This window comes from Ranitomeya imitator, chromosome 5 (assembly GCF_032444005.1).
Source record: "Ranitomeya imitator isolate aRanImi1 chromosome 5, aRanImi1.pri, whole genome shotgun sequence".
In the NCBI taxonomy this organism is placed as follows: Eukaryota; Metazoa; Chordata; class Amphibia; order Anura; family Dendrobatidae; genus Ranitomeya; species Ranitomeya imitator.
The window spans coordinates 685,695,411-685,708,749 of NC_091286.1; the positions used below are offsets into that span (position 1 = coordinate 685,695,411).

Below are 13,339 nucleotides of genomic sequence, written 5' to 3' on the forward strand. Positions count from 1 at the left end.
ACCACTGTTTGGGCACATGCTGAGGCTCGGAAGTGAAGTAGTGACGTTTTGAAATGCAGACTTTGATGGAATGCTCTGTGGGCGTCACGTTGCGTTTGCAGAGCCCCTGATGTGGCTTAACAGTAGAAACCCCCCACAAGTGACCCCATTTTGGAAATTAGACCCCGAAAGGAACTTATCTAGATGTGTGGTGAGCACTTTGAACCCCCAAGCGCTTCATAGAAGTTTATAATGCAGAGCCGTGAAAATAATAAATACGTTTTCTTTCCTCAAAAATAATTATTTAGCCCAGAATTTTTTATTTTCCCAAGGGTTACAGGAGAAATTGGACCCCAAAAGTTGTTGTCCAGTTTCTCCTGAATACGCTGATACCCCATGAGTGGGGGTAAACCACTGTTTGGGCACACGTCGGGGCTCAGAAGGGAAGTAGTGACTTTTGAAATGCAGACTTTGATGGAATGGTCTATGGGTGTCACGTTGCGTTTGCAGAGCCCCTGGTGTGCCTAAACAGTAGAAACCCCCCACAAGTGACCCCATTTTAGAAACTAGACCCCCCAAGGAACTTATCTAGATATGTGGTGAGCACTTTGAACCCCCAAGTGCTTCACAGACGTTTACAACACAGAGCCGTGAAAATAAAAAATCATTTTTCTTTACTCAAAAATTATGTTTTAGCAAGCATTTTTTTAGATTCACATGGGTAACAGGAGAAATTGGACCCCAGTAATTGTTGCGCAGTTTGTCCTGAGTATGCTGGTACCCCATATGTGGGGGTAAACCACTGTTTGGGCACACTTCAGGGCTCGGAAGTGAGGGAGCACCATTTGACTTTTTGAATACGAGATTGGCTGGAATCAATGGTGGCGCCATGTTGCGTTTGGAGACCCCTGATGTGCCTAAACAGTGGTAACCCCTCAATTCTAACTCCAACACTAACCCCCCCACACCCCTAACCCTAATCCCAACTGTAGCCATAACCCTAATCACAACCCTAACCACAACCCTAATTCCAACCCTAACCCTAAGGCTATGTGCCCACGTTGCGGATTCGTGTGAGATATTTCCGCACCATTTTTGAAAAATCCGCGGGTAAAAGGCACTGCGTTTTACCTGAGGATTTTCCGCGGATTTCCAGTGTTTTTTGTGCGGATTTCACCTGCGGATTCCTATTGAGGAACAGGTGTAAAACGCTGCGGAATCCGCACAAAGAATTGACATGCTGCGGAAAATACAACGCAGCGTTTCCGCGCGGTATTTTCCGCACCATGGGCACAGCGGATTTGGTTTTTCATATGTTTACATGGTACTGTAAACCTGATGGAACACTGCTGCGAATCCGCAGCCAAATCCGCACCGTGTGCACATAGCCTAATTCTAAAGGTATGTGCACACGCTGCGGAAAACGCTGCGGATCCGCAGCAGTTTCCCATGAGTTTACAGTTCAATGTAAACCTATGGGAAACAAAAATCGCTGTACACATGCTGCAGAAAAACTGCACGGAAACGCAGCGGTTTACATTCCGCAGCATGTCACTTCTTTTGTGCGGATTCCGCAGCGGTTTTACAACTGCTCCAATAGAAAATCGCAGTTGTAAAACCGCAGTGAAATACGCAGAAAAAAACGCGGTAAATCCGCCATAAATCCGCAGCGGTTTAGCACTGCGGATTTATCAAATCCGCAGCGGAAAAATCCGCAGAGGACCAGAATACGTGTGCACATACCGAAACCCTAACCCTAGCCCTAACCCTACCCCTAACCCTAGCCCTAACCCTACCCCTAACCCTACCCCTAGCCCTAACCCTAACCCTAGCCCTAACCCTAACCCTACCCCTAGCCCTAACCCTACCCCTAGCCCTAACCCTACCCCTAGCCCTAACCCTACCCCTAACCCTACCCCTACCACTAACCCTACCCCTAACCCTAACCCTACCCCTAACCCTAACCCTATTCTAACATTAGTGGAAAAAAAAAATTTCTTTATTTTTTTATTGTCCCTACCTATGGGGGTGACAAAGGGGGGGGGGTCATTTATTATTTTTTTTATTTTGATCACTGAGATAGATTATATCTCAGTGATCAAAATGCACTTTGGAACGAATCTGCCGGCCGGCAGATTCGGCGGGCGCACTGCACATGCGCCCGCCATTTTGGAAGATGGCGGCGCCCAGGGAGAAGACGGACGGGACCCCGGCTGGATCGGTAAGTATGATGGGGTGGGGGGGACCACGGGGGGGGATCGGAGCACGGGGGGTGGATCGGAGCACGGGGGGGGGGGGGGAATCGGAGCGCTGGAGGAGTGGAACGGAGCACGGGGGGGCTGGAATGGAGCACGGGGGGGCTGGAATGGAGCACGGGGGGTGGAACGGAGCACCGGGGGGGTGGATCGGAGTGCAGGGGGGGTGATTGGAGCACGGGGGGGTGATTGGAGCACGGGGGGAGCGGACAAGAGCACGGGGGGGAGCGGAGCACTGGACGGAGGGGAGCCGGAGCAGTGTACCGGCCAGATCGGGGGGCTGCGGGGGCGATCGGTGGGGTGGGGTGGGGGCACATTAGTATTTCCAGCCATGGCCGATGATATTTCAGCATCGGCCATGGCTGGATTGTAATATTTCACCCGTTATAATAGGTGAAATATTACAAATCGCTCTGATTGGCAGTTTCACTTTCAACAGCCAATCAGAGCGATCGTAGCCACGAGGGGGTGAAGCCACCCCCCCTGGGCTAAACTACCACTCCCCCTGTCCCTGCAGATCGGGTGAAATGGGAGTTAACCCTTTCACCCGGCCTGCAGGGATGCGATCTTTCCATGACGCCGCATAGGCGTCATGGGTCGGATTGGCACCGACTTTCATGACGCCTACGTGGCGTCATGGGTCGGGAAGGGGTTAAGTCACGGCGTGGTGAACTATAAAAAGAAAAAAAAAAGCTCACTATTTTAAGAGGTTAATCATCTTCTTTGGAAAAGAAAAACAATACATCAATCTATTAATACAGAATATTTGCTACCTTGAATTTTACATGTTCGTTATTTCTCATTTTTAGCCAGCAGATGGCGCATGTATCATTACATACAGTTTTTGATTGCTATTTTCTATCCTTCACCACTAGATGGCGCCGCTAATAGTATACACTTGTTTCTGAATTCCCCACTTTCACCACTAGATGGCGATTTTATCATTTCTTTTATTTCATTACTTCCAATCTTTCTCCAGCAGATGGCGGCATTGTTATTGCAAATAATAATAAACTTATTCTTTTTTCTGCTTCAGTCAAATTAATGTAATTTCCGTTATTAAATGGCCTCAAAACCCAATTTGTCCTTATACCTAATATCAGATATATCCTAAAATCATGTTGTCCACCATTGTTACCGAGGAAAGATAATAAGGTTAGATAGGGTATAACTTTTTTGCTGGCTTCTCCAATATACCCAGCAGCACAGAGTGTTTCAGAGGAAAACCGTTCTGTGGATCCCGTCACCGGTATTGGTAGCCGCTGCGCTCGTTTACTTCTTAACTTTTCGTCCGTCTCTAGAGGAGATAAATATTGACGAACCGATCACATGCCATGCGGACGTCCCTCTCCGGTGGCGAGACGTGGCGGTGATATTTTCTCTGCCCTCGCTGGGGCACGCGTGCTATTTTCTTTCCTTCTGACAGCTCCTCCGCTCTCTTCCTCCGAAGAAACTTTTGTAAATAACAATTTGTGCCACCTTGGGAAGAGCCGTGGTCGTCTGTATTAGTGGAACAGCTGGAGCTCGGAGCCGGGCTATCAGGAGGCGCATGTTCAAAGTGCTGCGTGTTTGATGAGGGCGCAACGGCGTGCTGTGTAATTGGATTTGTGTGCAGAACGTCTTGTCGGTGCGCTCAGTGTTTATCCCCGCAGCTACTCCGAGGCTGACGATCTGGAGTTGAGCCGTCTCAGATAATTAAAAAAAAAAAAAAACAACTCCTCGTTTCCTGGAGGACTCGATGTGTGCGTCTCCAACCAACACTCAATGTTTTTTTTTTTTTTTTTTAAATGCAGGTTGAAGACCAAAACATCCGCCAAATACGGTCTGTCCGCTCAGCCACGGCTCGTGGACATTATTGCTGCTGTCCCACCGCAGCACCGCAAAGTTCTTGTGCCAAAGTTAAAGGCGAAGCCCATCCGTACTGCCAGTGGGGTGAGAAACTACTATAATACTGCCCCTATGTACAAGAATATACTATAATACTGCACCCTATATACAAGAATATACTATAATACTGCCCCTATGTACAAGAATATAACTACTATAATACTGCTCCTATGTACAGTAATATAACTACTATAATACTGCCCCCTATGTACAAGAATATAACTACTATAATACTGCCCATATGTACAAGAATATAACTACTATAATACTGCCCATATGTACAAGAATATAACTACTATAATACTGCCCCCTATGTACAAGAATATAACTACTATAATACTGCCCCCTATGTACAAGAATATAACTACTATAATACTGCTCCTATGTACAAGAATATAACTACTATAATACTGCCCCTATGTACAGTAATATAACTACTATAATACTGCCCCTATGTACAAGAATATAACTACTATAATACTGCTCCTATGTACAAGAATATAAGTACTATAATACTGCCCCTATGTACAAGAATATAACTACTATAATACTGCTCCTATGTACAAGAATATAACTACTATAATACTGCCCCTATGTACAAGAATATAACTACTATAATACTGCCCCATGTACAAGAATATAACTACTATAATACTGCTCCTATGTACAAGAATATAACTACTATAATACTGCTCCTATGTACAAGAATATAACTACTATAATACTGCCCCTATGTACAAGAATATAACTACTATAATACTGCTCCTATGTACAAGAATATAACTACTATAATACTGCTCCTATATACAAGAATATAGCTACTATAATACTGCTCCCTATGTACAAGAAAATAACTACTATAATACTGCCCATATATACAAGAATATAACTACTATAATACTGCCCCCTATGTACAAGAAAATAACAGCTATAATACTGCTCCTATGTACAAGAATATAACTACTATAATACTGCTCCTATGTGCAAGAATATAACTACTATAATACTGCTCCTATGTACAAGAATATAACTACTATAATACTGCCCCCTATGTACAAGAATAACTACTATAATACTGCCTCTATGTACAAGAATAGAACTACTATAATACTGCCCCTATGTACAAGAATAGAACTACTATAATACTGCCCCTATGTACAAGAATATAACTACTATAATACTGCCCCTATGTACAAGAATATAACTACTATAATACTGCCCCTATGTACAAGAATAACTACTATAATACTGCCTCTATGTACAAGAATATAACTACTATAATACTGCCCCTATGTACAAGAATATAACTACTATAATACTGCCCCTATGTACAAGAATATAACTACTATAATACTGCCCCTATGTACAAGAATATAACTACTATAATACTGCTCCTATGTACAAGAATATAACTACTATAATACTGCCCCTATGTACAGGAATAGAACTACTATAATACTGCTCCTATGTACAAGAATAGAACTACTATAACCCCCTATGTACAAGAATATAACTACTATAATACTGCTCCTGTGTACAAGAATATAACTACTATAATACTGCCCCTATGTACAAGAATATAACTACTATAATACTGCTCCTATGTACAAGAATATAACTACTATAATACTGCCCCTATGTACAAGAATAGAACTACTATAATACTGCCCCTATGTACAAGAATATAACTACTATAATACTGCTCCTATGTACAAGAATATAACTACTATAATACTGCTCCTATGTACAAGAATATAACTACTATAATACTGCTCCTATGTACAAGAATATAACTACTATAATACTGCCCCTATGTACAAGAATAGAACTACTATAATACTGCCCCTATGTACAAGAATATAACTACTATAATACTGCTCCTATGTACAAGAATATAACTACTATAATACTGCTCCTATGTACAAGAATATAACTACTATAATACTGCTCCTATGTACAAGAATATAACTACTATAATACTGCTCCTATGTACAAGAATATAACTACTATAATACTGCTCCTATGTACAAGAATATAACTACTATAATACTGCCCCTATGTACAAGAATATAACTACTATAATACTGCCCCTATGTACAAGAATAGAACTACTATAATACTGCCCCTATGTACAAGAATATAACTACTATAATACTGCCCCTATGTACAAGAATATAACTACTATAATACTGCCCCTATGTACAAGAATATAACTACTATAATACTGCTCCTATGTACAAGAATATAACTACTATAATACTGCCCCTATGTACAGGAATAGAACTACTATAATACTGCTCCTATGTACAAGAATAGAACTACTATAACCCCCTATGTACAAGAATATAACTACTATAATACTGCTCCTGTGTACAAGAATATAACTACTATAATACTGCCCCTATGTACAAGAATATAACTACTATAATACTGCTCCTATGTACAAGAATATAACTACTATAATACTGCCCCTATGTACAAGAATAGAACTACTATAATACTGCCCCTATGTACAAGAATATAACTACTATAATACTGCTCCTATGTACAAGAATATAACTACTATAATACTGCTCCTATGTACAAGAATATAACTACTATAATACTGCTCCTATGTACAAGAATATAACTACTATAATACTGCTCCTATGTACAAGAATATAACTACTATAATACTGCCACCTATGTACAAGAATATAACTACTATAATACTGCTCCTATGTACAAGAATATAACTACTATAATACTGCCCCTATGTACAAGAATAGAACTACTATAATACTGCCCCTATGTACAAGAATATAACTACTATAATACTGCTCCTATGTACAAGAATATAACTACTATAATACTGCTCCTATGTACAAGAATATAACTACTATAATACTGCTCCTATGTACAAGAATATAACTACTATAATACTGCTCCTATGTACAAGAATATAACTACTATAATACTGCTCTTATGTACAAGAATATAACTACTATAATACTGCCCCTATGTACAAGAATATAACTACTATAATACTGCTCCTATGTACAATTATTCTTTTGTGTTCTGATGCAGATTGCGGTGGTTGCTGTCATGTGTAAGCCTCACCGATGTCCTCATATTAACTTCACTGGAAACATCTGTGTGTAAGTTTATTGTTCTGTCGTCCTTTGGATTTCGTTTTCTTTTATGTTCTGACCAAACACACTTGAATTATCCCTTTACTGCATGCAGATTGCATAGTGGTGGAAGGGAAACCTGGCACTGTATATGTGTATTGTGTGTGTGTATGTATACATATATATATATATATATATATATATATATATATATATATATATATATATATATATATATATATATATATATATATATATATATATATATATATATATATATATATATATATATATATAATCAACAGAATCTAACTCCAAGTAAATCAAACTTCTGTGAAATCAAACTGTCCACTTAGGAAGCAACACTGATTGACAATCAATTTCACATGCTGTTGTGCAAATGGAATAGACAATAGATGGAAATTATTGGCAATTATCAAGACCCCCTCAATAAAGGAGTGGTTCTGCAGGTGGGGACCACAGACCACATCTCAGTACCAATGCTTTCTGGCTGATGTTTTGGTCACTTTTGAATGTTGGTTGTGCTTTCACACTCGTGGTAGCATGAGACGGACTCTACAACCCACACAAGTGGCTCAGGTGGTGCAGCTCATCCAGGATGGCACATCAATGTGAGCTGTGGCAAGAAGGTTTGCTGTCTGTCAGTGTAGTGTCCAGAGGCTGGAGGTGCTACCAGGAGACAGGCCAGTACACCAGGAGACATGGAGGGGGCCGTAGGAGGGCAGCAACCCAGCAGCAGGACACCTACCTCAGCCTTTGTGCAAGGAGGAACAGAAGGAGCACTGCCAGAGCCCTGCAAAATGACCTCCAGCAGGCCACAAATGTTCATGTGTCTGCACAAACGGTTAGAAACCGACTCCATGAGGATGGTCTGAGTGCCCGGCGTCCACAGATGGGGGTTGGGCTCACAGCCCAACACCGTGCAGGATGCTTGGCGTTTGCCACAAAACACCAAAATTGGCAAATTCAAAACTGGCGCCCTGTGCTCTGCACAGATGAAAGCAGGTTCACACTGAGCACATGTGACAGACGTGACAGAGTCTGGAGACGCCGTGGAGAGCGATCTGCTGCCTGCAACATCCTTCTGCATGACCGGTTTGGCAGTGGGTCAGTAATGGTGTGGGGTGGCATTTATTTGGAGGGCCGCACAGCCCTCCATGTGCTCACCAGAGGTAGCCTGACCACCATTAGGTACCGAGATGAGATCCTCAGACCCCTTGTGAGACCATATGCTGGTGCGGTTGGCCCTGTGTTCCTCCTAATGCAGGACAATGCCAGACCTCATGTGGCTGGAGTGTGTCAGCAGTTCCTGCAAGATGAAGGCATTGAAGCTATGGACTGGCCGCCCATTCCCCAGACCTGAATCCGATTGAGCACATCTGGGACATCATGTCTCACTCCATCCACCAATGTCACGTTGCACCAGACTGTCCAGGAGTTGGTGGATGCTTTAAGTCCAGGTCTGGGAGGAGATCCCTCAGGAGACCATCCGCCGCCTCATCAGGAGCATGCCCAGGCGTTGTAGGGAGATCATACAGGCACATGGAGGCCACACACTACTGAGCTAATTTATGGGTGCATTGCTCCAGAAGAATGAGCTGGACATAGCATAACGTGCTGGTGACTACAACGTGCTGGTGACTGCAAGGGGCTGGTGACTGCAAGGGGCTGGTGACTGCAAGGGGCTGGTGACTGCAAGGGGCTGGTGACTGCAAGGGGCTGGTGACTGCAAGGGGCTGGTGACTGCAAGGGGCTGGTGACTGCAAGGGGCTGGTGACTGCAAGGGGCTGGTGACTGCAAGGGGCTGGTGACTGCAAGGGGCTGGTGACTGCAAGGGGCTGGTGACTGCAAGGGGCTGGTGACTGCAAGGGGCTGGTGACTGCAAGGGGCTGGTGACTGCAAGGGGCTGGTGACTGCAAGGGGCTGGTGACTACAACGTGTTGGGCACTACAACGTGCTGGTGACTACCACGGCACTTTGCAATTTTCACTCAGCAAATTCCACTGGTGCTTTGTTTTTGGAAAACACTCATGGAGTCAAAATTGTCCCTACACCTGTCAATAAATCTCCAGAGGGGTGAAATTTCCAAAATGGGGTCACTTGAGGGGGTACTCTGCTTTTCTATCACTTAGGGGCTCTGTATATGGAGTTCACCAGCTATTCTAGGAAAAGTAGTACTGTACAGCCACATATGGGGTATTGCCACGTTCAGCAGAATTTATGGGACACATTTTATGCCATTTTTACCCATTTCCCAGTGTGAAAATGTAGATTTGGAGATGAAACAATATTATTGTGGTAAAAGTAAAAATGTACATATTTTTTCTTCATTGCCCAATGGTTTAAAATTCTGTGACACCCCTGTGGTGTCAATGTAATCACTACACCCCTAGATGAATTCCTCAAGAAGTGTAGATTCCAAAATGGAATCACTTGTTGGGGGGAGGTGGTTTCCACTGTTTTGGCGTTTTAGGGGCTCTCCAAATATGACAATGCATCCGGAATCTATTCCAGACAAAATTTAGGTCCAGAATTCAGTTGGCGCTCTTTCCCTTCTGAGCCCTGATGTGCGCTCAAACAGTAGTTTTCCTCACATATGTAGTATCCTTTGCTCAGGAGATATTGCCCAAAAATTGTATGGTCTTTTTTTCTCCTGTTACCTTGTGAAAATGAAAAATTTGGGGAAAAACCAACATTTTTGTGGGAATAATGAATTTTTTCATTTTCAGAGCTCAACATTATAAAATTCTGTGAAGCATTTGTGGGTTTAAGGTGCTCACCACACATCTAGATAAGTTCCTTGAGGAGTATAGTTTCCAAAATGGGATCACTTCTGGGGGATTTGCACAGTTTAAGCATATGAGGGGCTCTCTAGACGCGTCTATCTGTTCCAGCCAAATTTGCGCTTCAAAAGACAAATAGCGCTCATTTTCTTCTAAGCCCTGCCGTGCGCCCAAACAGTAATTTTCCCCCACATTTTGGTTATCTGAGTATTCACGAGATATTGTACAGCAAATTGTATGGTCCATTTTCTCCTGTTACCCTTGTGAAAATGAAAAAGCTAAAGCAACATTTTTGTGGGAAAAAGTAACATTTTCATTTTTTCATTTTGCATTGCTTTAGTTCCTGTGAAACACCTGAAGGGTGAATAAACTTCTTGAATTTGGTTTTGAGGACTTTGAGGGGTCCATTTTTTTTTTTTTAGAATGGAGTCACTTTTGGGTATTTTCTGTCATACAGGTCCCCCAAAGTCACTTTAAATGTAATGTGGTCCCTAAAAAATGGTTTTGTAAATTTTGTGAGAAAAATGAGAAATTGTTGCTCAAGTTTTAACACTTCTAACTTCCTAACAAAAAAATAAAATGTTTAAAAAAAGTATATGGATTTGGGAAATGTTATTTATTAAACATTGTATGTGATATAACTCAGGTTTAAGGGCATAAACATGAAAAATTAATTTTTTTTTAGAATTTTCAAAATTTTGGGCAAAATTCCAATATTTTCACAAATAAATGCCAAAAATATCTGCCTAAATCTATCATGAAGTACGATATAAAAAAAAAAAAAAGTCTCCGAATCAGTGGGATCCGTTGAATTGTTCCAGAGTTATTACATCATAGAGTGATTCTGGTCAAAAAAATGAAAACAGGCTCAGTGTGAAGGGGTTAAAGGTGGAAAAAGTTCTGAACTGATTCTTCTTTGTCTGATTTTAGTTTGTTGTGTTCCTGTGTAGTGAAGGCCCTTAATGCAGTTTTTGATCCCAGGTTACCAGTGTTGTGACTTGTAAGGTCCGATGTATTTCCACCTTTCCACGGCCTCGTCCACATATAGTCACTATATTGCTTGTGGTTTAAAAATCAGAAGGTGAAAAGCAATTCTCACTTTCACATGTAAAGAAGGAGCAACATCTGCATAGAAGCCATCAGAGATCAGCCAACGTGTTTTAAAGGGGTTTGTCAGCCAATAAAAAGTAGTTGTTATATACATTTAATTTACTCATAAACTGTATTTCCTCTGAACATACATTACTAATCCTGTACTGATCCTGAGTTACATCCTGTATTATACCCCAGAGCTGCACTCACTATTCTGCTGGTGCAGTCACTGTGTACATACATTACATTACTGATCCTGAGTTACATCCTGTATTATACCCCAGAGCCGCACTCACTATTCTGCTGGTGCAGTGACTGTGTACATACATTACATTACTGATCCTGAGTTGCATCCTGTATTATACCCCAGAGCTGCACTCACTATTCTGCTGGTGCAGTCACTGTGTACATACATTACATTACTGATCCTGAGTTGCGTCCTGTATTATACCCCAGAGCTGCACTCACTATTCTGCTGGTGCAGTCACTATGTACATACATTACATTACTGATCCTGAGTTGCATCCTGTATTATACTCCAGAGCTGCACTCACTATTCTGCTGGTGCAGTCACTGTGTACATACATTACTAATCCTGTACTGATCCTGAGTTACATCCTGTATTATACCCCAGAGCTGCACTCACTATTCTGCTGGTGCAGTCACTGTGTACATACATTACATTACTGATCCTGAGTTACATCCTGTATTATACCCCAGAGCCGCACTCACTATTCTGCTGGTGCAGTCACTGTGTACATACATTACATTACTGATCCTGAGTTGCATCCTGTATTATACCCCAGAGCTGCACTCACTATTCTGCTGGTGCAGTCACTGTGTACATACATTACATTACTGATCCTGAGTTACATCCTGTATTATACCCCAGAGCTGCACTCACTAGTCTGCTGGTGCAGTCACTGTGTACATACATTACATTACTGATCCAGAGTTACCTCCTGTATTATACTCCAGAGCTGCACTCACTATTCTGCTGGTGCAGTCACTGTGTACATACATTACATTACTGATCCTGAGTTACATCCTGTATTATACCCCAGAGCTGCACTCACTATTCTGCTGGTGCAGTCACTGTGTACATACATTACATTACTGATCCTGAGTTACATCCTGTATTATACCCCAGAGCCGCACTCACTATTCTGCTGGTGCAGTGACTGTGTACATACATTACATTACTGATCCTGAGTTGCATCCTGTATTATACCCCAGAGCTGCACTCACTATTCTGCTGGTGCAGTCACTGTGTACATACATTACATTACTGATCCTGAGTTGCATCCTGTATTATACCCCAGAGCTGCACTCACTATTCTGCTGGTGCAGTCACTATGTACATACATTACATTACTGATCCTGAGTTGCATCCTGTATTATACTCCAGAGCTGCACTCACTATTCTGCTGGTGCAGTCACTGTGTACATACATTACTAATCCTGTACTGATCCTGAGTTACATCCTGTATTATACCCCAGAGCTGCACTCACTATTCTGCTGGTGCAGTCACTGTGTACATACATTACATTACTGATCCTGAGTTACATCCTGTATTATACCCCAGAGCCGCACTCACTATTCTGCTGGTGCAGTCACTGTGTACATACATTACATTACTGATCCTGAGTTGCATCCTGTATTATACCCCAGAGCTGCACTCACTATTCTGCTGGTGCAGTCACTGTGTACATACATTACATTACTGATCCTGAGTTACATCCTGTATTATACCCCAGAGCTGCACTCACTAGTCTGCTGGTGCAGTCACTGTGTACATACATTACATTACTGATCCAGAGTTACCTCCTGTATTATACTCCAGAGCTGCACTCACTATTCTGCTGGTGCAGTCACTGTGTACATACATTACATTACTGATCCTGAGTTACATCCTGTATTATACCCCAGAGCTGCACTCACTATTCTGCTGGTGCAGTCACTGTGTACATACATTACATTACTGATCCTGAGTTACATCCTGTATTATACCCCAGAGCCGCACTCACTATTCTGCTGGTGCAGTGACTGTGTACATACATTACATTACTGATCCTGAGTTGCATCCTGTATTATACCCCAGAGCTGCACTCACTATTCTGCTGGTGCAGTCACTGTGTACATACATTACATTACTGATCCTGAGTTGCATCCTGTATTATACCCCAGAGCTGCACTCACTATTCTGCTGGT

At 42.2% G+C, this 13,339-nt stretch overlaps 1 protein-coding gene across 1 annotated transcript in view; it reads left to right on the forward strand.

Annotated features, from left to right (window-relative positions):
• The window catches only part of ELP3 (elongator acetyltransferase complex subunit 3), a 167,097-nt gene that overhangs the window by 14,693 nt on the left and 139,065 nt on the right, over window positions 1-13,339 (forward strand). The window contains exons 3-4 of the mRNA XM_069728398.1: window positions 4,028-4,166; window positions 7,188-7,258. Coding sequence (XP_069584499.1) covers window positions 4,028-4,166; window positions 7,188-7,258 — 210 coding nt within the window. The remainder of the gene's footprint in view (window positions 1-4,027; window positions 4,167-7,187; window positions 7,259-13,339) is intronic.